Source organism: Lytechinus pictus, chromosome 8 (assembly GCF_037042905.1).
Source record: "Lytechinus pictus isolate F3 Inbred chromosome 8, Lp3.0, whole genome shotgun sequence".
Taxonomy (NCBI): domain Eukaryota; kingdom Metazoa; phylum Echinodermata; class Echinoidea; order Temnopleuroida; family Toxopneustidae; genus Lytechinus; species Lytechinus pictus.
In genome coordinates, this window is record NC_087252.1 from 37,256,449 (window position 1) to 37,284,357 (window position 27,909).

Here is a 27,909-nt window from a genome sequence, read left to right on the forward strand (position 1 = left end):
CTTAGATATACACATGTTTCAATGTGTTTCTTTTTTTTCATCTGGAAGAGCAGTGCGCATTTTAGCCTGCATGCAGCTTGAGCGCCGTGATGAGCGAGTGCACCACATATTTTATTATGAAATGCACTTTTTTGTGGAAAAATACAGTTTTTTTATCACAGAATACAATTTTTCATTCTCAGTGGTTGGCAGGTCTGCTATTACATGTATGTTCATCGTTTATTTGATAAAAAATTGATTTGATTGTACCTTTAGCAGCTTCAAAATATTTGAAAAGAAATATGTAGATAGAATAAAAAAAAAGGGAAATACAATTCACTGTTGCGACTTTTCGCCAATGATCAATTGGCTTCTCCTGGCGAATGATGTACATGTATCTGCTGAAGAGGAGATCCTTATAATGGTTGAGATTGTGCGGATTCTGTACGCACTGGACTATGTACGTCTAGCACGTGAAAGACGGCTTGGAATCTTTTGAATTGCCTGCATGTGACTAATTGAAGCCAAGGCCTCGATCAGGATCAGGGACTAGTTTCAGAGAAGGAACGGTGTGTAAGGAAGGGGAAAGACTTTCCACTCTTTCCCAGATGACCGCCTTTTGCCTTGAGTTACAGATCAGGATTACATGTACTGTAGCAATCAGTAAAGTCAGTTACAGACCGTGACCTGGAGGAGACAAAGTATTGGAAGGGGCACAGCATTGTTCACAAACAATAAAGTGCCCCTCCAATCATTGTCTTCTCCGGGTCACTGTCCGCAACTGGGTAAAGTATTTGACTTTATTCCTATATTAGCATAGGCATCTGAATCATCTCTACAAAAGCATAGTACTTTGAACGTCTTTGCATCGTAACTATTGCAGGCGCGGTCACCTACGAGGACACGCCCTGTCCAGAGGGTCACTACTGTCCGATCGGCACGACTTCCATCTACGAGAACCCCTGCCCTGATGGGACGTACTACAACACTACACACGCTACCGAGATGGGTGACTGTATTGCTTGTCCAGGAGGGTACTACTGTGAGATCGATGGACTGGGGTACCCTACCGGACCTTGCTCTCCAGGTAAGGAAGGGTGGGATGATGATGATGGTGGTGGTGGTGGTGGTGATGACAATGACGATGATGTGGATTGTGATGGTGATGATGTTGATGATGATGGTGATGGAGATGACAATGTTGAAGATCCTGATGATAATGCTGATGATGATGATGGTGGTGATGATGATGACGATAATAGTGATGGTGGTGTTGATGATGAGGATGGTGATGATGATGATGATGATGATGATAATGGTGATGATGATTGTAATGATGAAGATGATTATGGTTGGAATTGTGATGGTGATGATGATGATGATGATGATGATGATGATGATGATGGTGGTGGTGGTGGTGGTGGTGATGATGATGATGAATGATGAATGATGGGACGTACTACAACACTACACACGCTACTGAGGTGGGTGACTGTATCGCCTGTCCAGGAGGGTACTACTGTGAGATTGATGGACTGGGGTACCCTACCGGACCTTGCTCTCCTGGTAAGGAAAGGGGTGATGATGATGATGGTGGTGGTGATGGTGATGATGATGATGGTGGTGATGATGATGATGAATGATGGGACGTACTACAACACTACACACGCTACTGAGGTGGGTGACTGTATCGCCTGTCCAGGAGGGTTCTACTGTGAGATTGATGGACTGGGGTACCCTACCGGACCTTGCTCTCCTGGTAAGGAAGGGTGTGATGATGATGGTAGTGGTGGTGATGATAATGGTGATGATGATTGTAATGGTGAAGATGATTATGGTGGGAACTGTGATGGTAATGATGATGATATTGGTGATGGTGGTGGTGGTGATGATGAGGATGATGATGATGATGATGGTGATGAGGATGATGGTGATGAGGATGATGAGGATGATGATGATGATGGTGGTGATGATGATGATGATGATGATGATTGTGATGATGTTGATGATGATGAGGATGATGAGGATGATTGTGATGATGATGATAATGCTGATGCTGCTGCTGATGATTGTGGTGGTGATAATAATGATAACAGTGATTATGATGATAATGTTGACAATGGAAATGATGATAGTGATGATGGTGGGGATGATGATGATGATGATGGTGATGAGGATGATGGTGATGAGGATGATGAGGATGATGATGATGATGGTGGTGATGATGATGATGATGATGATGATGATTGTGATGATGGTGATGATGTTGATTATGATGATAATGTTGACAATGGAAATGATGATGGTGGTGATGATGAGGATGATGATGATGATGATGGTGATGAGGATGATGGTGATGAGGATGATGAGGATGATGATGATGAGGATGATGATGATGATGGTGGTGATGATGATGATGATGATGATGATGATGATGATTGTGATTAAGGTGATGATGTTGATGATGATGATGATGATGATGATGATGGTGGTGGTGGTGGTGGTGGTGGTGGTGGTGATGATGATGATGATGATGATGATGATGATGATTGTGATTAAGGTGATGATGTTGATGATGATGATGATGATGATGATGATGGTGGTGGTGGTGGTGGTGGTGATGATGATGATGAATGATGAATGATGGGACGTACTACAATACTACACACGCTACTGAGGTGGGTGACTGTATCGCCTGTCCAGGAGGGTTCTACTGTGAGATTGATGGACTGGGGTACCCTACCGGACCTTGCTCTCCTGGTAAGGAAGGGTGTGATGATGATGGTAGTGGTGGTGATGATAATGGTGTTGATGATTGTAATGGTGAAGATGATTATGGTGGGAACTGTGATGGTAATGATGATGATATTGGTGATGGTGGTGGTGGTGATGATGAGGATGATGATGATGATGGTGATGAGGATGATGGTGATGAGGATGATGATGATGATGGTGGTGATGATGATGATGATGATGATGATGATGATGATGATGATTGTGATGATGGTGATGATGGTGATGATGATGATGATGCTGATGATGCTGATGATGATTGTGATGATGATGGTGATGATGATGCTGAGGATGCTTGTGATGATGATGATAATGCTGATGCTGCTGCTGATGATTGTGGTGGTGATAATAATGATAACAGTGATTATGATGATAATGTTGACAATGGAAATGATGATAGTGATGATGGTGGGGATGATGATGATGGCAATTATTGATGATGACTGATGATTATGATCATGGTGACTGCAGTGATGATAAAGATAAAGATACATGTTGTAACATAACAATTGATGTTGATGACAGTGATAAAAACAATATCGTATTAAGAAACGCAATGCTATAAATATTTATCTTTTTTGGGTCATTTTAAATACTTGTTCTCACCCTCATCTTATAAAAACACTATCATATACTGCAACATATACATGTACATTATTTCACTTTCTGCCAACTTTAGGTTGGTACTGCTCCGGTAACTCCTCCTCGTCCATGACAACGACCCACGGAGGAGAATGTCAGCCCGGTACCTTCTGCCCTGAAGCTTCCTACGCTCCTACTCTTTGCACTCCAGGGATGTACTGCCAGACCGCTGGACTGGACACACCGACTGGAAACTGCTCCCAAGGTGAGAAGAAGAAGACTAGATTGGTGGATTTGTAATAGTGACCATGAAACAAAATTATTCTCATATAGGGAAATTATCTTGAGAAGAACCTGTCTTTTTTGTGTTTCCCCTTTGTGGTCACAAATTGAGAGGTTTCATAGTATATAACTTCTTCTTGTGGAGTGTTGTGGACCAGTGGATTTTAGTCTCCGGACTTTGAAACAGAGGTCATGGGTTTGAATCCCAGCCATGGCGTAATTTCCTTCAGCAAGAATATGCAACATTTATACAGCGCTTAATACAATGTTTCTAAGCGCTGAATATTCTTACCCGGGCTTTAGCATGGCTACCCTGATAGGAAGCTCGAGCATTCAAGGAATTTTTTTCCTACCGCGTACCCATTTGCTTCACCTGAGTGGATAGTAGCAAATGTAAATAAACGCCATGTCAAAGGACGTGATTGCTGCACTCAGTCCTGGTGAGGTAAACGGGTTCAAGGAAATATTTCCTAAAAAAGCTGTGAGCACCAGAATCTTTAGCATAGCTGAGCCAGTGTAATAAAGGAGCACCTTGAGCGCGTAACAAGGTGGATACATGTATATTCATTGTATATATAATTCTTCTTCATCTTTATTTATCTTCATTTTCCAGGATTCTACTGCACTCTTGGCGCATCGGAGCCCGACCCACGGGACAACGTCACCGGGGCCATCTGCCCTGTAGGTCACTACTGCCCCGAGGGTAGCCCCGCCCAGATCCCTTGCCCCACTGGCTTCTACCTGGACTCTGAAGAGAACAGTGCTATGGGTGACTGCTTGTCCTGTCCATTGGGCGAGTTCTGTCCTGGTGTGGGACGGGAGACGTCCGCTGGGCAGTGTGATGCAGGGTTCTACTGCCCCGGTGGACAGAATGTATCTGCACCAGCTGAATATGTGTAAGTATAGCTTTCATTTGCTTTGTCTTGTAATGATGATAATATCAAACATGGTATAATCTATTCACATTACCTGATATGGATATTTGTACCTCAGAGACTTAATAAACACCTAAAATATCTGTTTGCTCTCGTCCTATTATACCCTGAACATCAATAACTGTAAGGGGAAATCTGAAATGCACTTCATATTTGTCTTCTATTGTTCACTAGAGATTTACATGTAGAAAGTGCATTAATCTGATTGCAAACTGCTCCAATTTAATTTGTTATTGACCCACTTCCCCCATTATCTACAGTTGTCCTGAAGGCTACTTCTGCGAGGCGGGAAGCTTTGAGCCTCAGATCTGCGAGAACGGCACCTTTCAGAATGAGATCGGCCAGAGCTCCTGCAAGCAATGTCCAGCTGGGTACTACTGCGACAACACACTGGCCCCCGTCGTCCTCAACATCACTGGCCTATGTCCATCTGGTCACTATTGTCCTGCGGGAACGAGATATGCTATCGAGTTTCCCTGCCCGATCGGAACATTCAATAACCAAACAGGTAAGAGTTCCTTCTCGAATATCTTCACCCTTCATGCCTAGTGAACTGCATCTTCCTTTGCCATTGACAATGGTGGCACAACATTTGCTACTGCGACTTTTGCTCTTTTCATACTGTCTCAGAGGGCGTGGGGTTAGAGTCAGGATTGTAAATTGGGTTGGAATGATGCAAAGATAAGGATTAGGGTTTATTTAGATTTGGAGGATAGGTGTTATGTTTTGGCATTACGTGCAGATTTTCCATCTGAGCAATTGTCGCAGGAACAGATGTCATGGAACCTTGAAAACATCCTGATTTTGAATAGTGCATGGTTCTATTGTAGCGCAACTTAACTTGACTTTGATTGACTGGGAAGCACAGATGTCTGATTGATAATGGTAATTGTCAGATACAGCATACTTTGTTTGCAAAATTATTTGCCAAGTAGCTGGTGAATAGTAAACCCATGGAATGGTACATAACTTATTATTCCTTAAGTTTTGATTTTTTTTTCAATAATGTAGGATTGACAGAGTAGATTCTTTGCAGCCCTTGTCTCCGTAATTATTATTTTCATTTTGAATATTGATTTTGTGAATACTGTAGGATTGATGGAGGAGAGCCTTTGCAGCCATTTCCTTGGTGGATATTGCTTATTTTCCTTTTGAATTTTGTTTTTGTGTGAATACTGTAGGATTGACGGAGGAAAGTCTTTGCAGCCCCTGTCTTGGTGGATATTACTGCCCCACCCCGGGGATGGTTTACCCGGAGGAGGAATGCGATGCAGGGTTCTTCTGCAAGCAGTACGCAAACATCTCAGCTCCAGACCAAGGTACGCGAAATGGGGACAAAGGGGCAATTTCATAAAATACGTACATCCGACCCCATATATGTGGACCTTCATGAAATTGTCTGTCTCTGATTTCTGGTTCTTTTGACAGTCTGTACTGCTCTCAAATGACCATGACTTGATCAGTTTATGAAGCGAGGTAAAACTTGAGAAAAATGGGGGTCGGACGTACAAAAATGGTTGACTATTTTACAGAATTGCCCAAAGATAAATGACCTTTTGTGATTGTGTGGATCTAATAATGAAGGAAGTTGTGCTGATGGTTCTGTTGCTGATGGTGATGTTGTATTAAGGCGACCGCACACCTTACGACTGGTCTGCGACCCGATTTTGGAACAAATCACATTTTGCTCATTTTTTGAAGATGTGAATGGAACATATCATTTTATTTGAGGTTAAAATTAATTGAAATAATAATATTATAACCATTTTGAAAGATTGCAAGCCCTTATTTTGGAGTAAAGTCCAAATTATTTTCAAATCGTAGCCAATCGTACGACTGCTATGACGTCATTACGACTAGATATCAAATTCGCTTTTATTCTAAGAAGGATGATAGCATAGTCACAAATTTGATCATAGGTATTCGTAAGATGATTAAGAACATTACACAGTAAGATATTCCAAGTCTTAATATTAGCATCAAATACTACTACATTTTATTCTAAAATCGGGTCGCAGACCAGTCGTAAGGTGTGCGGTCGCCTTTAGTGTTGGTGATCTGAGAAGCAGTGTTTGTGTGCAGGCAAAGAAATAAATTTACATATTAGGGAGATACTTCTCACAACCAACTTTCTAAACTTTGCATCGTTGGATAAGCGCTAGCATTTCAGTGATTGGGGATTCTCTTGGGCTTTTTATTTTTTTTTTCCCAGGGTTCTTTTAAGCATTTTAGGGGCAAAATGTGTATTTTTTCCCCTGATCGTGTAGTTACATGTAGTAGTGGTCGTGTCATAACTTTCCTATTCTCATCCCATTTTGATGAAAGTTTAGCGTTAAACTTGTTTGATCCAATTATGTATTTTCACATAAACCTTTTTTGTTGGGATGAACTTCCCCTCTAGTGGGTGCATAGTGGTCTAGTGGTTCTGACTCGCGCCTCTCAAACAAGAGGGTCGTGGGTTCGAATCCAAGCCATGGCGTGTTTTCCTTCAGCAAGAATTCACCCACATTGTGCTGCACTCGACCCAGGTGAGGTGAATGGGTACCCGGCAGGATTCACTCCTTGCATGCTCTGAGCGCCGGTGATGGTAGCTGGAGCTAACGCCGGGGTAATAATAGCAAGGGCTTTGTATCCTCGGGCAAAAGTGCTTGATGAATCCAGCTATTATTATTATTATCATTATTATTATTATCATTATTATTATTATTATAATTATTATCATTATCATTATTATTATTATTATTATTATTATTATTATTACTATTATTATTATTATCATTATCATTATCATTATTATTATTATTTCCATTGTCCACAACTTGATGTTCTGTTGGTATATTAAACAGCAACCGGACTTCTTCCAGAAATCTAGGGTTATTGTTCTATATTCTAACAAATGGGTCCTCTTCTCATTGTTCACTTCTCTTTCTAATTCAAGACCTTCCGTAAGATATGAGCTGTTCCAAGCAAGCTTGCCTTCTGTATCGTTTCAAAGGACACCTCGACTCCTAGAACAGCCAGAAAGCTTCTGTGTCTTGTTGTCACTGTTCCTAAGGCTCCGATGACTATTGGTACCACCTTCGTCTTCACCTTCCATATCCTTCTCAGCTCCCATGCCAGATCGTTATACTTCTGTATCTTTTCCTCCTCTTTACGCCAAGCTCTGCAGTCTCCCGGAATCGCAATATCTATGATGAGACATTCCTTTTCCTTCTTCTTTAAGAGAACGATGTCTGGTCGTCTAGCTTCAATGACCTTGTCTGTCTGGATATTAAAATCCCACAAAAGTTTTACATCGTCGTTCTCTACTACAGGCTCTGCCCGATGTTCGTACCATTTTTCCGCATGGGGTAAATGGTACTTCTTGGGCAGACCCCAATGAACTGCAGCTGCTACTCTGTCGTGCCTTCCTTTGTACTCTGTCTGTGCCATTTTGCTGCATTCACTCACCAGATGAGACACCGTTTCGTCTTTGTCATGACACATTCTACATGAGGGAGATGTATGCTCCTTTTCAAATTTGGCTCTTCGGTAATTTGTTCTAATTGCTTGGTCCTGAGCAGCAACTAGCATACTTTCCGTCTCCTTCTTTAAACTTCCTCATTTCAGCCACTGCCAACTCTCTGGTCCAGCAAACTCCTCTGTCTGTCTTAAATGCTGCCCGTGCATCACCTTCTCTTTCCATCCTTCCAGTCTCATTTTCCTTTGATCAGCCTTCAGCTGTTTCGCTGTCACATCCTTTCCTTTCCTCATCGACTCTTTGACTGCCGTCATGATGCTATCCATCTGGCCTTCAATATAGCAGTATAGGCTTTGTTCCTCATATCTTACAGTCTCCTCTATTCCAGCCAGACCACGTCCTCCCTTCTCTCTTGACACATAAAGTCTATCTACATCAGACTGGGTGAAACATCCCATGCATAGTTAGCAACTTCCTTGTCTTCCTGTCCAGGGTTTCGAGTTCAAGCTTGTTCCATTCAACTATGCCAGCAGCATATCTCACTAGGGCTACTGCCCAAGTGTTAACAGCCTTCACCATTATTATTATTATTATTATTATTATTATTATTTCCATTGTCCACAACTTGATGTTCTGTTGGTATATTAAACAGCAACCGGACTTCTTCCAGAAATCTAGGGTTATTGTTCTATATTCTATCAAATGGGTCCTCTTCTCATTGTTCACTTCTCTTTCTAATTCAAGACCTTCCGTAAGATATGAGCTGTTCCAAGCAAGCTTGCCTTCTGTATCGTTTCAAAGGACACCTCGACTCCTAGAACAGCCAGAAAGCTTCTGTGTCTTGTTGTCACTGTTCCTAAGGCTCCGATGACCATTGGTACCACCTTCGTCTTCACCTTCCATATCCTTCTCAGCTCCCATGCCAGATCGTTATACTTCTGTATCTTTTCCTCCTCTTTACGCCAAGCTCTGCAGTCTCCCGGAATCGCAATATCTATCTATTATTATTATTATTATTATTATTATTATTATTATTTTTATTATTTTTACTAATTGCCTAATAACCGGATTATGATAATCTACTCCTCTCACCATCGCCATCTCATCCACCCCTCTATAACAGGTGATGATGCCAATGAGTGCATCCCTGGTCACTACTGCCCCCAGGGGACCACCGACCCCGTCCCCTGTCCAAAGGGCTCCTTCAGCAACGAGTATGGCTTACAGGCTGAAGGAGATTGCGATCTCTGCACCCCGGGCCACTACTGCTCGGAGATCGGACAAACCAACACGTCTGGATTGTGCTTCGAAGGGTAAGTTTGAGAAAATTTGCTTTTAAACCATTCAGTGTCGTGCAAGGTTTTAATTCCAAGGCCACAGTCAAGGTCACGACAAGACTGGACAAGGCCACATAAATTTCCTCAAGGATCACATCACAAGAAAAAACTTTCCGCACAAAAATAGATCTATTGACTTAATATATCACCTTGTTACATGTAGATGAACATGCATTTCTGAAATATTTCTAGGCATCGTACAACCTTATCCTGGCTATGTCCAAAGACTTATTTCAAGGCCCTGGTAATTGGTATTACGAAAAGTTGATTATTTTATGGAATAGCCCTTCTATTTTTACCTTGTACTTTTGACAGGAAACACTTTCCTAGTTTTGCTTGTTTTGGTGAATGATCTTTATCCAAATCAAACTGGTATTATTGATAATAATAATAGTACTGTTCTTAATCTAGATGCATAACACCTACAGGTCTCTATGCATGACGAAAGCGGAAATATAGTTAGCAATGTAGATTTGAAAAATAAACATTAAATATGCATTATAAATATCAAAGAATATTAAAACAAAAATTGAACCTAACTTAGTTAAACATTCTGAAAGAGTTGGGAATTTAGTTGTACTTTAAATTGCTCAAGCTGGCTAACTTTTCGTAAAGTCGATAGGAGAGAATTCCATTGTGCTGGTGCAGCTTTCTGGAAAGCCCGATCCGCATATGATTTGGTCTTGACAGTAATTTCAGTATTAATTATGAGCCTTGCCATCAATATTGATCTTCTTGACCACATGGTTGCTCTGTAAAAATGTGTCCTCAAACTGATCCATTCTTAACCCGTTGAATCCACTGTCTTCTCTAGTTTTTACTGTGAGCTTGGTTCATGGGATGCCACCAACGTCTCGTGTCCGGTGGGTAACTACTGCCCTCTAGGATCACCTACGCCCGAGCCATGTCCGCAGGGCACCTACAGCAACACTCTGGAGAGGTGGAACGTCACCCAGTGCATCGATTGCGATGAGGGATGGTACTGTAACGACACAGGTAAGAATAATTATACTTGCTCTCAAAGCACTATCACTTACTTTATCAGAAGTCTGTAATAAATAATAAGAATAATAATAATGTATCGTCGAGTAACCTCTCTTCACTTCAACCTGCTACTACTCAAACCATCGCTACTCAAGCCATATTCAGCTCATCTCATCTGGTTTACAGTCCTTGTCAGGACTTCACTCACTTTCAAGAAAAGAATACTTCTAATTTTCTCTGTTCATTCTATCTCGTCTTTCCATTTCAATCTTTCTGCCTGTATTTCCTTCCCTTCTTCATATTATACATGGTGAACCGTAAACCTTCTCCACGTTACAAACTCCACCGTGCAAACCTACAAAGATCATCGAATAATGTATCTGTAGGACCTTTTCTTAGAAAGGTTCAGAGTGCATTAAATGCAGTTTAATTACCCTGGCTTTAGCAGAGCAGTGTTTCAAGGAATAAATTCCTGCCACGTATCAATTTATCTCAGTTACGCTAAAGACACTCACCCCCCTTCTCGAACAGGATGGGAATTTTGCTAAGCTTATTCATCACATGAAAAAGTTTAAAGCTGTAAGTCAATGCAAGCAGAGATTTTCATGTTTACACAATCTGTTTGTTGTTACCATGTTAACTTTGAGGATATTGCTATTGCCAGGAATTGACTCTCTCTGTATAAAAATCCTTTAATTTCTGCTACCCCTTGTCTCTTGCCACATTAGGTCTGTCCGCACCGGTAGGTGAATGCGACTCCGGCTTCTACTGCCCACCAGGTCAGAGTGTTCCTAACCCCACCGACTACCCATGTAGCATCGGGTTACATTGCCCCGTTGGTAGCGCTCTACCGGTCCCTTGCGCCCCCGGTACCTTCACAAACCTCACTCAGGCTCCCGAGTGTCTGGAGTGTCCCGCAGGATTCTACTGCGTACCCGAAGAAGTCATCGAAGGTGAGTTATCATTAAATGTTTAAAGGGGAATGAAATTCTTGGAGCAGTTTAGCTCCTGTGAAAGCAGAAAAAACACAGAAAAAGATCAACATACATGTACATGTAAGTTTGAGTATCATTGGACAATCAATAAGAAAGTTTTTTAGCAAATGAACGAGGAGATCACTAATATGAGCAAGATCTGTGATGTCATAACATTTTCTCATTTTCCTGAAGACGCTAAGAAGATACTGAGACGCTGAGGTTGGGTGGTCCTTTTTCAGGACCATACGCTAACAAAAGAATATTGATTCATTCTTAGCCATGGAAACTTTCACACATTAATCATTGTCTTATTTGATATCAAGTAAGCTGTTTATCCAAAGTTTTGTGCTATGTTTATCCATGGACAGGGGTTGCCAGATTTAGGACCCTTACCAAAGTCTGAAACGTGTCCTCCTTACACGAACCCTGCAAATGTATTTTATTAGTTAATCCTCACAACTCACCTTAGCCAAAACAAAGGGGATACAAGAAAGTCCCAAAATGCCGTTGTGCAAGCTTGTAATGTGGCATCTGCTTAAAGAAAGTTTAAATTTATTCTTCAAAGATTGCGAGACCATTTATTGAAGTCCTCTTGTTTTTGCAGGAAACTCCTCTACCGGGTACAGGGATTGCCCCCAGGGGTACTTTTGTCCCCCTGGTACCGGAGCTAACTGGACTGCATGCCCACCGGGGACCTACGGAGCCAGCAAGGGATTGGAATATGAGGAGGACTGTACTGACTGCCCAGGTAAGTCTTGTGGTAGTGGTGGTAGGGGATGGTGGTGTTGCTGTTGGTGACAGTGGTGGTAACATTTTAAGATTGTGATTATGATGACATTGGCAATGATGTTAGTGGTGATGATGGTGTTGGTGATGCTGATATTAGTATTGATGATAATGGTGGGGATGAAGATGATAGTGGTGATGATGATGATGATCATGATGGTGGCAATGATGATGATGGTGGTGGTGGTGGCGACGATGATAATCATGATCATGATGGTTGTGATGATGATGATTATGATAGGGGTGATGATGATAATGATGATTATGATGATAATGATAACAATGATGATGATGATTATCATGATGACGATGGTAGTGATGATGAAAATCGGGCGAAAAAATTTGTGAATTTCCAGGTATGTACTGTACCTTCCAAACATTCTAGCTCTCTTATCGATATTAGTGAAACGAGAAAGAAGAAAAAAAGAACAAAGAAATAAATTTGAAACCTGTTGGCATGTATATTGGCATATAGTTATTCCAGAAGAAAATATAAGTATGATAAGTAGCCATTTTCAATTTCTTTACTTCCCAGGTGGTGAATACTGCGATGGTGTCAACCTCACCATCCCGTCTGGCCCTTGTGAGGCGGGATACTTCTGCACCTATAGAGTGGACAGGCCAACACCCACAGCATTCCCCAATGATGGATGTACCTACGCAGGTAATGTAGTTTCCTCAATTTTACTCTCTTAATCTTACCCTTTAGCACATTTAATCTGCGCTTAACGCCATGCTAACCGGGCAGTGTATTCAAACAAAATGAAGGTCATCATAGTTGAATCCAATAATATTATGGCAAATATATAAATTTATCTCCCCCCAAAACTAGAACTTGCTCAGAGTTATTTTGTCCCCAACCAAACCAAATTGCTCATAGAATAATCCCTTTTTTTTTTTGGAGGAATACAATGTGATATTGTTCTTGTAATAGACCGGGGAGTGTTTCACAAAGGTTTAAGTGTGATGTAGAGTCGTACTTAAATTCCCAGTTGCATACGGTATAGAAGACATCCCCACATCGGTCAGATCATGCACAAGGGACGTGCACTATCACGTATCCATCAATCAGATTGCGCGGTACATGTATCATGTGCGCGTTGGCATTTAAGTGCGACTCTAAGTCATACTGAAATCTTTATGAAACACCCCCCTGTTTATTGACACACTGGATTTTTTGCATGTTTAATTTATTGATGTTCTTAAAATTGATGTCTTTATATCAACATTCTCTCGCTTGCTAGATGCTTCTTCAAAGCAAGAATACTTGAAGAGTATTTTGAATGCGTTCTCCAGGCATCTACACATTTATATGGCTTGTTTAAAGTGCATGTGTATCACGAGCGTTCAGACTGTTATTTTAACCTCAATTTTTTTTTTTTCTTTTCCTGTACATTTTCTCATTAAGGCAATCATACAGGATATGGTGGCGTCTGTCCATTGGGTCACCACTGTCCCGAGGGGTCAGCCCGCCCTCTAGGGTGCTCGGCGGGAACGTACCAGGATGAAGAGGGGAAAGAGTCGTGCAAGGAGTGCCCGGCTGGCTACTACTGTCTTGCTAACTCGACTACTTATGAGTGAGTTTTGTTTACACTGATTGATATCTGTTGATGAGATGCCCATATTCTGAACAGTTTGATATAAGCTCTGGTCTTAAGTTTTTGTCTCACTATGAAAAGCCATTTGTCCAAATGGGTAATGAATCTCAAACATTATTCTGAACTCTGGTCTAAGTTGTTGTTCAACTATGGAAAGCTACATGCATCATGAAATTCACATGAGATTCTGTCTGCTGGGTTAGTTCAAATTCTGATTTTAAGTTACATCATGAATGTCAAACGTGAGAGGTTGAATTGGCACAAATCTTTAATTACTGTCTTGGAATGATTGGTGCAATTGTTTTATTCACCAAAAAAGCATTCATTAGGAAATATATATCCTTTGGTCCTTTGAAAAGTATTTGGATATTTGTTTGAGCTTTTCCTGATTGATTTTTTAGAAAAAAATCATACCTTATGGCCTTCATTTAACCCTAACTAGGCCGGGCTTTTTTGGCTGTTCTGTGGCCGGGGGGGGGGGGGGTTGATTCAACCCCCCCTGAGATCTCGGCCGCCGATCACGCGAGCGCCGCAAAATGTTGCACGCTGGTAGTGTGCGATGTAATCTACAAGGTTGTATGGTAAAATTTTCCAAAATAATGAGATTTTATTTTATATGAATTAATTATGCTAATTTATGCATAAATCATACTTTTTGCTCTAATTTACTAAATAAAGCTCCTAGAATGCTAATTTTTGGTAAAAATATTCTTTGTAGCATTCTTAACAATCGCACTTGAAAAAAACTTCGGTTTGGAAATCAATTTCTTATGTATTTAATTGTTTTATGAATTTCTTATGTATTTCTTTGTTTTTCAACCTTTTGTTTTTCTTTATATTTTTCACCAGATTTATTGCACAACCTTTTTGAAGCATAATTATGCTAAAATCAATTGATTTCAGCTGTTTAAAGTAAAAATAATCATATCTTTATGAATAAGATGAGAAAACTCAATTTGCATTGACTTTGTACACAAAATCACGTTTTGGAACAATTTTTGGTCTGACATGCACTTACAAAATGTTGCGTAATTTCGGAACCGCGTACCCGGGCATCGTAAATTTGGTCTCAAAAGATGCGCGAGACTTAAAAGTATAAACTCTGTGAGTGGCGCGGTCAAAAAATTTCGCGCAGCGGAATGATCGCAGAAAATGTTGAGGGGGGGGGTTGATTCAACCCCTCCCCCCGGCCATTTTAGGGTTAAAGTATCATTCTGTTTCATAGATCAACACATTTTCTTCACTCTCTTTTTTTTTTCTTCAGGGACACCATATGTCCAGCTGGTTACTACTGTCCACCCGGTACAACATATGACATCATGGAACCCTGTGAAGAGGGAACGTTTAATAACCTCACTGGTATGTGTATTTTCCATTCATACACTTCTTTCTTTTATTAATTTATTTTGTTTTATTCTAGCAGGGTAGCCCAATCAATAATTTAAATACGTAATTGCATGGGGATCCTGCATGACATTAAAAAAATATAGAAATACAGCCACCGATATGAATAAACTAATGCTGCATTATGGAGCGTAAACATAAAATATTTTTTAAATGTAACCAGAAAAAGAAAAGACTCCCACACATATAGGTATTATCCAAGCATGTTCTATTACCCATTTCAATTTTTTTGTACATGAATGTGGTTTTAATGTACAATAAAACGTGCATTGAGGGTTGAGTGTAAAAGACAAGGATGCACATTTTAGATTCACATCTGAATGAAGACTTTTTCAACGTTCTAAGTGGCATCTCTGAAAAAAGATAAGCATTCAGCAGCTACAGAATGTTTGTCCATTTATAGTGTGGTCCCATATGTTTCCTGTGTTAGCTAAGTCAGGAAAGCATGTGGTAAAGAAATAAATATACAATTTCCAGCAAGCCTGAATTACATGTACATGTACTGTACATGTACTTTGATTAAGCTTTGTTCTCCTAAATAAGCATTCTGTCGTATGATGAACACTTTATGATTGCTTCCAACCATTTCCTTTTGAAATTAGATTTCCATACCAGAACTCAAACTTAGCTTTTATATGATTGTTATTCTTCTTTGTAAAAGGTGGTCACAACGACTCCTGGTGTACGCCATGCTTACCCGGTACATACTGCGCCGGTCAGGGTAAGCCTGAACCTACCGATCTCTGTGATGCGGGATGGTACTGTATTAGTGGGTCGTACAAACCGCAACCATCGGATCCTTCCCTTGGTGGAGAGTGCCAAGCTGGTAAGTTAGTGATGGGGTAATGATGGTGGTGGTGGTTGTGGTGTTGGTGGTGATGGTGATGGGGATGGTGGTGGTGGCGATGGTGATGATGATGATGATGATGATGTTGATGATGATTATGATGATGATGATGATGATGATGATGATGGTAGGATGATGATTGTGATAGTGATGATGCTGGCAGTGAAGATGATTAAGATGATGATGGCAGTTATGGTGATGATTTTGATGATGATGATGATGGTGATGATATAAAAATATATTTATATAAATGAAATATATTGATGATGATGAATATTCAGGAATTGTGCCATGTACAAGGCCTTTTTACTTTTCATGTATCAAAGTTCTCCCATTTCAGATTTGCTTGTAACTTTGTTCCAAATACTTTCTGTATATTTTGTATTATATTATTTTAACAATTAACATTGGAATAAATCTGATTTGAATTATTTTCTCATTATTTTTAAGGTGAATACTGCCCTAACGGTTCGTCAGCTCCAATCACCTGCGATCCCGGCTGGTACTGTCATACCTCCGGTCTTCCAGCGCCCCATGATATGTGCACCGCAGGGTACTACTGCACCAATGGTTCCGTCACACCCACTCCTATGGGTAGTGGAGGTAAGATGATGAAGGGGCTTGGTCGTGGTGCTGATGGTAATGATGGTGGAGGTAGTGATTGTGGTGGCGTTGGTGGTGGTGGTGGTTGTGATGATGGTGGTGTTGATGGTGGTGGTAGTGATGGTGGATGTAAGAAGGAGAAGAAAAGGTAGATTAGAAAATCGAAGAAGAGGAAGGAGGAGGAGTTACATGCAAAGAAAAAGGGAGAGGAGGAGCGGAGGGGGGAAAAAAGGTGAAGGCGAAGGAGGCAAATGCTTCGAAGGAGAAGAAAATGTAGATTAGAAAATTTGAAGAAGAAGAAGAGGAGAAAGCAGAAGAGGAGGAAGAGGATGAGGAATAGAAAAAAAAGGAGGAGCAGGAGTTCAACTTGTATTGGGAGAGTGATGATTTCATCATAATTTTTGCAACATTTCGATTACATGTAGAATCATTTTAAAGACATGTGAATAGATTTATCTGAGTAAGCAATTTTCCTTGTTCTTTTACTGTAGGTGACCGATGTAGTCCTGGATACTACTGCGTCGAGGGAAGCTCGGTTGAGGAAGCATGTCCTCCTGGAACCTACCAGCCAAGTCTGATGGCTAAGAACATCACCTACTGTCTTGACTGCCTTGCTGGGAAGTACTGCAATGACAGCGGTCTGTCACAACCAGAAGGGAATTGCTCCAGAGGTAAAGATGATGATGGTGATGAGGGTGATGACGATGATGGTAAAGATGATGGTGACAAAGGTGATGGTGATAATGATGTTAATTTTGATGATGATGATGGTTATGATGATGGTTATGATGATGATGATGAGAATGATGAACATGAGCAGGAGAAGGAGGATGATGATGTTTATAATGATGGTGGACATGATGTTCATACTGATATGGGTGGCAATGATGATGCTGATGATTTTGTATATTAATATTGCTCCCGTGGGTGCATTTCATGAAACGAGTAGAAAGGATTTTCACTGACTATTGTTATAAGCTTCTAAATTCCTTGTTTCCGATTGGCTTTAAACAAGAGCTGCTTCACGAAACACCTGTAATCCATTTTTTATGCGATCGTTGTCACTTATTTATCCTGTAGGATTCTACTGCCCCGGTGGCCAGACTGTCCCAACCCCCAACGAGTACCGCTGTCGCCGTGGTTACTACTGCCAGGAGGACTCCGCGGAGGAGCAGGCATGCCCGGCCGGTACCTACCAGGATGAACCTGAGCAATGGGAGTGTAAGGCGTGCCCCGCTGGGTTCTACTGCGACGACACCAACGGACCCATTGTCAACTACACTGCCTTTGTTTGCCCAGAAGGTAATTAGAGGCTAATAAAAGCTACATGTACATGTATTGATAAAATCTCATATTTACCTAGGGACCTAGATCAACTTTATTAGCTGGCTCTTTTTAGCAGGGCTGTCTTAATATAATTCCCCCTCTCTATCGTCATATGCCAAGTGCCTGGCAAAATGAGAGAAAGTCCCACTTTAGCCATAGAAGGGGGGGGGCATGATTGCTCCTTCCAACGCTTCTTGCAATTTTTTTTGGAACGGACAAGGTAGCGCAGCAAAATTTTATAACTCCTTTTTGAAGTCTTGCGCATCTTTTGAGACCACATTAATGACATACAGGTATAGCAACACCACATGACTTTTTACGGTAAGAAGATAAGTGTCTTCTAACTTGTTCTTTCTTTTCCTCCAGGTCACTACTGTCCAGAAGGCACCAGAGCAGCCACCTACTACAAGTGTCCCATTGGAACCTTCAACAACATCACCGCCATCTCTGACCAATCGGAATGCTCCGACTGCCTCGGAGGTTACTACTGCGGCGAGCCAGGTCTCACGTACCCTCGGACGCTCTGTGCGGCGGGATACTACTGTCGCCAGGCGGCCCGCATCTCGACACCCAGCCAGGGTTACGATGCGGACGAGTGTCCGGTCGGTCATTACTGTCTAGAGGGAACTGAAGAACCAATCGCCTGTCCTTTGGGCACCTTCAGTAATGAGACTGGTTTGATGAATGTTACTGAATGTGAATACTGCACTCCAGGTAAGCTTCATAGGGTTCATATGAGTCTTAGCATTATTAGGTTTGTCAGGGATTCTGAGGATTTTTTTCTCCATTAGCTAGGGAAAGCCAAGATTTTTTGTTCTTAGAATTCATTGAAAATACTTCAGATTCAAATGCGATTTATTACTTAATGGATTTGTGCATGCATGGTAATCACTTCAGCTTAGAAAATGTGCCATCCAAAATGTGTTAATAAATATAAAGTTGAACTACACAGTATAAATTGCAAATAATAACAACCAGTTACTTTTCCGTGTGTGAATAGTTTGAGCTAATTTAAAAAACAATATAGATAATGCAAATTAGAATAAAAGTATTTTCTGCAGGAGAAAAATAAAATGAGTCATCAAAATGATAAAGAAATTTTCTTTATAGTTGTTCTTTTACCATTGAACTTTTGTAAACGATTTGGTGCTATTTATCAAATTCACCATAACAAAATCGGTAAATTCAAGAGAGATACCTAAATGTTAAAATTGCATTCATGGTATTATTCAATCTTCTCATCTAGGTTCGTACTGTGATCAAGTGGCACTGACCGCTCCCGTTGACCTCTGTACAGCCGGCTTCTACTGTGTCCAAGGCTCGGACAACCAGGAGCAGTTTGTCTGTCCCGTTGGACGCTACTGTCCCGAGGGCACTTCGGTCCCTCACAAGTGTCCTGCCGGGACGTTTTCCAATGACACTAGGCTGGTGGAGGAAGCAGAATGTCGCAATTGCACCGCAGGGTATTACTGTCAGCAGACGGGACTGTCGGAGGAAGAAGATCTTTGTACCGCGGGATACTACTGCCCAGAAGGTAGTTGAGCTTGTTTTATGTCAGACTCTTTTCATTGTCGTCATCATCATCATCATGTCCAACATCTTCATCATTGTTATCATCATCATTATTATCATCCTCATTATCATCATCAATATCATCATCAATGTCGTCATCATTGTCATCATAATTGATATCATCATCAACATTACTATGGGCATCATCAACGTAATTTATTTAGTATCTTCATCATCATCATCATCACTGAAATCAACATCATCATCATCCTCATTATCACCATCATCAACGTTTATATATTATCATCATCAGTTATTTTAGTCATTATTTTCTCTCTCACGAAGCGTAAATGACACTCATGCCTCAATGACATACTGTCTACTTCCACTTCCATCTAATCAATTATGTTGATGAAATTACAAGGAGTGGAATAGTATGAACTTTGATTATTTTACTACTTTGTCAGATCCACTATACTGCAACACTCTCATTTGTTGATGTCCTTTATATCTTACAGGTTCATCTATCCCAGCCCCTATCGAGTGCCCCATCGGTCTTCACTGTCCTCTTGGATCACCGGAACCCAAGGCCTGCGCTGCAGGGACCTACACCAACCGAACCACGCAACCATCCTGCCTAACCTGCCCACAAGGGTAAGTCAAGGTTTCAGTGAAATATAATGTGTGACCAACCAACCCAAAACCAACTATAAGTAGCCAGGAAAGGTTCTTTGTAAATAGCCAAAATAATAATTTGGTACTTTACAAGGTTTCAATGAAGAAAATATGTGACCAACCAACACCCAAGCCAACAATAAGTGGCCAGGAAAGTCTCTTCGTAAATAACCAAAATGATATTTTGGTACACTACAAGGTTTCAATGAAAAAGAAATGTGACCAACTGCCCCCAAGCCAACAATAAGCAGTCCAGAAAAAGAAGTGGTGTCTAAGAAACTCTTCTATCTGGTCATGAAAATGATTTATATATATGCGATTTCATCTTCAAACTTCATTTCTTTTGTAAACATTGTACATGTACTAGCTCTGCATCAGTGAATATGGGGATAATGTTTTCAATTAATTTTATTATAATTTATAAGTATATTTTTCTAGCTTTCATCTTGAATTTGAACTTGATCTTTAAATGTACTATCCAAAAACAATCACTTCACAAATATGGTACATGTCTTTGTAATACAGAATTATGTTAGAGGATACATTGAACTAGAAAATAGCATGAATGCTATTCTAGTCTGGTGCCTTCATGCTTTTGTATATGCAACACGATTGAGTGATTAATTAATATTATTTGTACTTCTTTATAGATTGTACTGCTTGCCTGAGAATGAGACGATCGGAAACCCAGATCTGGAAGCCGGTTATGCAGACTGCCCAGCAGGCTACTACTGTCCGGCTGGAACCGGTTCGGACTGGATGGCCTGCCCAGCTGGTACCCACAGTGACCAGACCAACCTATACATGGTGAGAACAAGAAAGAGAAGAGGGAGAGAGAGAGAGAGAGAGATAGAAGGGGAGAGAGGGAGAGAGTGATAGAAAGAAGTTGATGTCAGAGGGGAGAGAGAAATAGAGAGACAAAGGGAGACAAAAGAGATCCTGAAAGGAAAAGAAAAGGGTACTTAATTTATGATGTTTGGTTACTGTTACATAATTATTGCATTATTGTTTAACCCTTTGTGCGCTGATGTTGCAATCTTGTACATTCGTACAATTGAAATTATTAGTTTTAACAAAAGTTCAAGTTAAAGTTTATTTAAACCAATCAAAACAAGAGACATATTACACAGTTTTTTTTTTTACCTTCAAATTAGATAAGCTAAAAAGAGGCAATAGTTCTTGGATAACATTTATATGATGATAATAAGGATCCGTGTTTCAATATGGATTAAAGAAAACAACATTGAAACAATTGTCATTATTATCCCCCCCCCCCAAAAAAAAATAATTCAGCATGGAATGAGTTAAAGATTAGTGGGACAGAGGTGTGTAGAAAAGGACAGAGTAAAATGATGCTTTGGGTGGGACTGATGAGATAAAGATAAAGAGCGAGAGAGAGAAAGAGAATGGAAACAGAAAGAAAAAGGAATTCAATAAATTATGATCAACTTGGTCACACTTTGGTGGGGGGAGGGGTTAGAGCTAACCATTTGCCTGGCTTTTCCCACAACTTAGACTGTCTAGTACAGTAGATGAGTCAGGAATCCTAACGGTCAAATGTACCTTCATATTCATAAAGTAACAGCCTTAAAGTTAGAATTCTTACATCAGTACTATTCTTCTATACCTTACCCCTGATTAACTCTCTTTCCCTCATAACTTTCTAGATCGAGCAGTGCACAGATTGCCCCGCTGGCTACTACTGCCCTGACCAACATGCCACAAACTACACCGACCTGTGCCACGAGGGTTACTGGTGCAGCTCCGGGGTGGACAGGGGTAATCCCCACACCCCAGGGACCAACGAGACCTATAACGACACCTGTCCTCTCCTTGGGGGTTATACCGGTGTCGGAGGGGTGTGTCCCAGGGGGCACAGGTGTCCGATAGGGGTGGGCGCTCCCATCGGTTGTGATACGGGGACGTACCAGGATAACGAGGGGGAAGGTGTCTGCAAGGATTGCCCAGAAGGTGAGCAATAGAGCTGAGCCCATTCTTACAAAGATTTGCGATTGATGCAATCAATCACAACCATGGGAAGCTATTAACCCCAATATCTTCAATGCATGCATTGTGTATCTGTTTGAAATGTTTTCTAGATAAGCTGTATACTCATAATAATAAAAACAGATATTTGTATAGCGCCATCTATCTAGAAACAATCTATTCCGAGGCGCATGGTTTTTATTATCACTACCCCGGCTTTAGCTCGTGCTGCCTCTCAGCGCTCGTGCAGTCAAGGAATCAATCCTGCCGGGTACCCATTCACCTCACCTGGGTTGAGTGCAACACAGTCTGGATAAATTTCTTGCTGAAGCAAAACACGCCATGGCTAGGATGCGAACGTACGACCCTCTGTTTGAAAGGCGAGAGTCAAAAACACTAGACCACGACGCCCCCACATGCATCATTGTCTTGACCATTCAGTCTTCTCCTCTATTCTTCCATTGGGATGTCTTGCAAATCTCCTGTACAAAGAATTATAACGTTGATGGGTCTCCATAATCGAGGTTGATCGCATCAATCACTACTCTTTGTTTGTAAGACAAGTCCCAGTACGTACAAGCTAATGTTTTACTGAATGAATTGAAACCTTGATAAATGCATGATTTCAAATTAGATAAAATCGGATCTATTTTGGCCAATGGTATCCAGTATTATTAAGTGGAAAATAAATTTAGGTATTGGTTCCACCGAAGATCTATAACATTCTGCGAAGTTGTCATTATGAAGACTGAAATCATCTTTTCTCTACTCATTCATTCAATTTATCTCCTCGTATTTTCCCAGGTTTCTTCTGCCCTGCCAATTCCACCGACTACGACTCCAACATCTGTCCTGCCGGCTACTACTGCCCAGCTGGCACGGAGCACGGTCAGCAGTTCCCCTGCTGGCCCGGAACGTTCAACAACGCCACTGGTCAAACGTCCAACTCGTCCTGCCTCTCATGTCTCGGTGGCATGTATTGTATGGGATACCATAATGAATGGCCAACTAGCAACTGCAGGTGCGTGAAGCTTAAACTTGTTATTACAGAAATAAAATTGGCAACACAATGAAAAAAAAAAATTACTGATTAAAACTGTAAATTGGCAGTCCCTTTTAAAAAAATTGCTCTTATTGTGCATTCATTATTATTATCATCATTGTTTGTTTGGCGTCACCTGTGCCTGGGAGGAGAAAAGTGAACTTGATTTTGATTGGCTGAGAAGCAGTGTTACTGTGGTACCTGTTGGATAACACATTCTTCAACTTCTTTCATGAAACGCTCCCTTGGTGTTATGTTCGGAGGTGCAAAATCAGATTTGATCTCTGTTTATTGCTGAAATTGAAACCCATGTACATGTACATGTACAACATCAAACACAAATGTATAAAAATCTCCATAAAAAAACCGACTAAAAATTGCTGTTACATGTACATCATTACAATAGCATGTGCTGGCCAGTATATTTTGATATTTTTACTCTCTTCCTCTCTCTTTCTCTCTAAGTGATGGGTGGTACTGTACATCTGGAGCATCCAGCCCGATGCCAAATGACCCATCCATTGGTGGTCAGTGCCAGGCTGGTCAGTACTGTCCAGCTGGGTCAGAGTTACCTACTGATTGTGATCCAGGAATGTACTGCCATAGAGCAGGGCTTGCCTTGCCTCAACTTGAATGCCATCCAGGTATGTAGGTTACGTTATGTAATTGGGATGATGATGGTGGTGATGAAGATGATGATGATGATGATGATGAAGATTGTGGTTATGATGATGATGAGGATTATGAAGATGGTGGTTATGATGATGATTAGGATGATGAAGATGATGATGATGACGATGATGATGACGATGATGATGACGATGATGATGATGATGATTAGGATGATGAAGATGATGATGATAATGATGCTGAAGATTATGATGATGGTGGTGGTGGTGATGATGATGGTGGTAGTGATGATTAGGATGATGATGACGACGACGATGATGATGATGATGATGTTGATGGTTATGACGATAAAGATGATGAAGATGGTTATGATGATAATGATGGTGGTGGTGGTGAGGATAATGATTAGGATGATGATGATGATGATAGGAAAATAAGGATGATGAGGATGATAATAATAAAATGATGATAAGAAAAATGACTTTTCAAAACTTCGATGAAAGCACAGTACATATGTACATGGGTTGCAAAGATGATGGTATTGAAAATTATCAGTAGAAGAGAGATAAAGAGAGTGTGACGATGGTGATGACGATGATGAAGATGATGGTGACAACAATGATGATTATTATGATAATTACGATGAATATGATGTCGTGATGATTGTGACTACATCAATTGTGGTGATGATGATGATGTTGTTGAAAGTGATGATGTCACCATTATAACCACAATGATGATGATACTAATTCAATGACCATAATAATTATACTCTTTTTCCATTCTGACCTCCCAGGTTATTACTGCATCAACGGAGCATCCCGCGGTGACTCTACTGATAACATCACAGGCAATATCTGCCCTATGGGGCACTTCTGTCCACAAGGCAGCTATTCTCCCACAGCATGTGACATGGGCTATTACTTGGATGCTGAGGGCCAGTCTCAACTTTCAAACTGCAAGAACTGCACACCAGGTAATTCAAAATTTGACATTCAAAGTTTGAAATTCAAGATTCAAACTTCAATATTGAAATTCAAAATATCAAAAATTCAAAAGATTCAAAGTTCAATATTCAAAGTTCAATATATGAAATTAAAAATTCATAATTTAAGCTTCAAAATTCATAAATTCAAAATGTCAAAAATTCAAAAGATTCAAAGTTCAATATTCAATATATGAAATTCGAAATTTATAATTTAAGCTACAAATTCAGCATTCAAATTTCAGAAATTTGAATTGTCAAAAATTCAAAGTTCAATATTCAAAATTCAATATATGAAATTCAAAATTTATAATTTAAACTTCAAGTTCAACATTAAAAAATTCAGAAATTTAAATTGTCAAAAATTCAAAAATCAGAGGTGACAGTAAAAATGACCAGACCAGAGATCCTCATATTTAATAAACATTTCTGTTTGTTCTTAAATGTTTCATTGATACATTTTTATCTCTTTGATCAGGTATGTTCTGTGGTGAGCAAGGCCTACCCTCACCCAGCGGTGAGTGCGAACAAGGATACTATTGCCCCGAAGGCCAGTCAACGGCAAATGCCTCTGCCTTCGCTTGTCCCGAAGGCTACTTCTGCGAGACCGGCAGCCCCGCGCCCGAGCCTTGTCCCTCGGGCACCTACCAGGATACCCCAGCCCAGTGGACCTGTAAGACTTGCCCGGAGGGATTCTACTGCAACGCAACGATCGGCCCGGTGGTATGGACCGGGTCCTATGTCTGTCCAAGTGGGTACTACTGTCCTGCAGGCACGGAGTATGCGGAGCAGTATCCCTGCCCCTATGGAACCTTCAATAACATCACTGGTAAGTGGATTTGATCATGGTAATCAAGTTACCCCAAGCGGTCAGGAAATTTGATTAACGATTTATACTAGGTTTTTAATATTTGACATAGTTATTTCCCTCCCAATTTTTTTGTATGCATTATGGTATCATGTATAAGTCTATTTTCCTAAATTCTGCTGTGGAAATTATTTGATCTTAGAACTACAAACTAGAAAAAAGACGGTTTCAGGATAATCAACTTAGCCAAAGAAGTCATAAATGTCCCCTTGGGAACTTAGAGAAGAGAATTTGATGTCATTTATCTTGCTTGTTACACATTGCTGCTAATTATTTTTACATGATTCAATTTCATCAGAGTTCTTGGCAATCAGTACCACCTTAAGGATAAACTTAGTTCATTGTGCAAGAAAATTCACAGTAAACTGAATCTTAATACCATGTTCCATTATTGCAAAATATCTTAGGAGACCTTCACAGTGTCTAAGCTAGTTTTGGCCTCATCTTTTAGGTAGGGGAATCTCTCAAATTATCAAGGCTTAAGCATTTTGTGAAGTTAAGAAGTGACTAAGAAAATAGAGGTTGGATATACAAAAAGGCTGATTATTTTATGGCATTTCTAAGGTTTAGCATTGAGACATTTTTGGGTGTTTATTTTTTATACAGGAATAACCTCAGAGGACGATTGTACGGACTGTACCGGAGGCTATGCCTGCAACCAGATCGGCCTATCCTATCCACCGGTCCTGTGCGCTGCAGGTTACTACTGCAGAAAGGGTTCCAACACCACTACACCGACATACGGTACGTTACTGAACTCAAATTAGCAACCGTTGAAGAATTGTTCCCACAGCTCTTGTGTATTAAAGGGGTACTCCAGGCTGAAAATAGTCTGATTTGAACAGACGAAGTAAAGTCAGACAAACAAAACACAGGAAATTTCATCAAAATCGGCAAGGAATTAAAAAGTTATGACTTTATCAAGATTTGTATGATTTCAGTAAAGATCACTATTGACGCTAAAATCATCACTACAATAACAATTTTGTTTAAAATCCATTATTTCATACAATGGGGTCTCTACAATCATGAGCATGTGGTTCTTTTGTATTCCTAAACTATTTTAAAAGGGAGGAAAGATTGTTTGCTTACGCCTGCCCCACATTGTCGAATAACCTTCTTGATGGCATAAAAATCTGTATCTTGTATCTCTCTTGACTTTCTAAAAAATCTTATTTAAATTCCTCTTATTTCTCAATTGTTTAATCAACCTTGAGCGCTCTACAGAGAGGATTTGCCTTTTTCAATATCATTCTTATTACTTTGGATACAGATGGGTTTAACAACGAGTGTCCGGCTGGGTCTTACTGCCCGGAGGGAACGGACAGTCCTATCCACTGCCCAGAAGGGTACTACAGTCCCAACATCAAGCTGCAGTCAGAGTCAGAGTGCTTGAACTGCACAGAGGGTTACTACTGTAATGAGACAGGTGAGTGAGAAAGATGATGATGAAGAAGGAGAAAGGCAGGGGGGAGGGATTGAGTTTATGAGGAGAAGAAGATGGAGAGTGGGGAGGAGAAGGAGAGCTTTATCTTTAACATGTCAAAGTATAGTCAGAAATACTGTAAAGAGACTGGTGAGGTTATGCAAGGATGAGGAGATTATGATGACAAAGGGGAAAGGAAGGGGAGGGGAGGAGTAGAAGGAGAAGGACGGTAGGAGATTTATAGTTTACATTTCATCAAAATGCAGTCAGAATTAGAGTACTTGGATGTTACTAAGGGGTACTATGGTGATAAGACAGTTAAAGAGGGAGTAAATGATGATGAAGCAAAAAGGGAGGGGATGATGAGCAGTTGAGGGAGGGAAAGGAGTTTTACATCTAATATTTCATCGATATGAAGAAAAATTGGATTTAGACCAAGCTGCAATTACCATGACAATAAAATGAGATTATGTTCCTTTGTGGATTCTCTGTCTAGGCATCACCCAGGTCAGCGGTCCTTGCTCACCACGCTACTACTGTGAGGAGGGGTCTACCACGCCACACAGTCTCATCTGCCCCGAAGGTCACTACTGTGGCCTTGCGACCTTTGACCCTACACCTTGCCCCAACGGGACGTTCTTCAACGCCACCGGTATCGCAACGGAAGAAGAGTGCTTCCACTGCACACCTGGATACTACTGCAACGGACTTGGTATGTCAACCAAACATCATTTGATAAAAGTGCGATTACCATAACATATGCAATATTTAGATGATACGTTTCACATGCATGTCATATTATACAATTTCTTTTAAGAAAAAAAAGCTAAGAGGCTTCTACATTTAAGAAGTGCATTGGAAAGCAAAGAAAAGTTCAATTTTACTCTTTACA

General features: G+C 40.6%; 1 protein-coding gene across 3 annotated transcripts in view; it reads left to right on the plus strand.

Moving 5' to 3' along the window:
* LOC129266557 (uncharacterized) overlaps positions 1-27,909 on the plus strand; it is a 182,488-nt gene that overhangs the window by 85,703 nt on the left and 68,876 nt on the right. For all 3 annotated transcript variants that reach the window (XM_064104023.1, XM_064104024.1, XM_064104025.1), the window contains 28 exons: positions 863-1,066; positions 3,452-3,619; positions 4,250-4,532; positions 4,832-5,079; positions 5,753-5,890; positions 9,155-9,344; positions 10,183-10,364; positions 11,081-11,305; positions 11,934-12,077; positions 12,651-12,779; positions 13,524-13,692; positions 14,978-15,072; positions 15,779-15,943; positions 16,415-16,567; positions 17,059-17,238; positions 17,648-17,869; positions 18,260-18,607; positions 19,140-19,427; positions 19,924-20,059; positions 20,731-20,887; positions 21,748-22,051; positions 22,871-23,087; positions 23,574-23,752; positions 24,535-24,714; positions 25,202-25,552; positions 26,198-26,335; positions 26,865-27,020; positions 27,514-27,729. In XM_064104023.1, the coding sequence (XP_063960093.1) occupies positions 863-1,066; positions 3,452-3,619; positions 4,250-4,532; positions 4,832-5,079; positions 5,753-5,890; positions 9,155-9,344; positions 10,183-10,364; positions 11,081-11,305; positions 11,934-12,077; positions 12,651-12,779; positions 13,524-13,692; positions 14,978-15,072; positions 15,779-15,943; positions 16,415-16,567; positions 17,059-17,238; positions 17,648-17,869; positions 18,260-18,607; positions 19,140-19,427; positions 19,924-20,059; positions 20,731-20,887; positions 21,748-22,051; positions 22,871-23,087; positions 23,574-23,752; positions 24,535-24,714; positions 25,202-25,552; positions 26,198-26,335; positions 26,865-27,020; positions 27,514-27,729 (5,565 nt within the window). The remainder of the gene's footprint in view (positions 1-862; positions 1,067-3,451; positions 3,620-4,249; positions 4,533-4,831; positions 5,080-5,752; positions 5,891-9,154; positions 9,345-10,182; positions 10,365-11,080; positions 11,306-11,933; positions 12,078-12,650; positions 12,780-13,523; positions 13,693-14,977; positions 15,073-15,778; positions 15,944-16,414; positions 16,568-17,058; positions 17,239-17,647; positions 17,870-18,259; positions 18,608-19,139; positions 19,428-19,923; positions 20,060-20,730; positions 20,888-21,747; positions 22,052-22,870; positions 23,088-23,573; positions 23,753-24,534; positions 24,715-25,201; positions 25,553-26,197; positions 26,336-26,864; positions 27,021-27,513; positions 27,730-27,909) is intronic.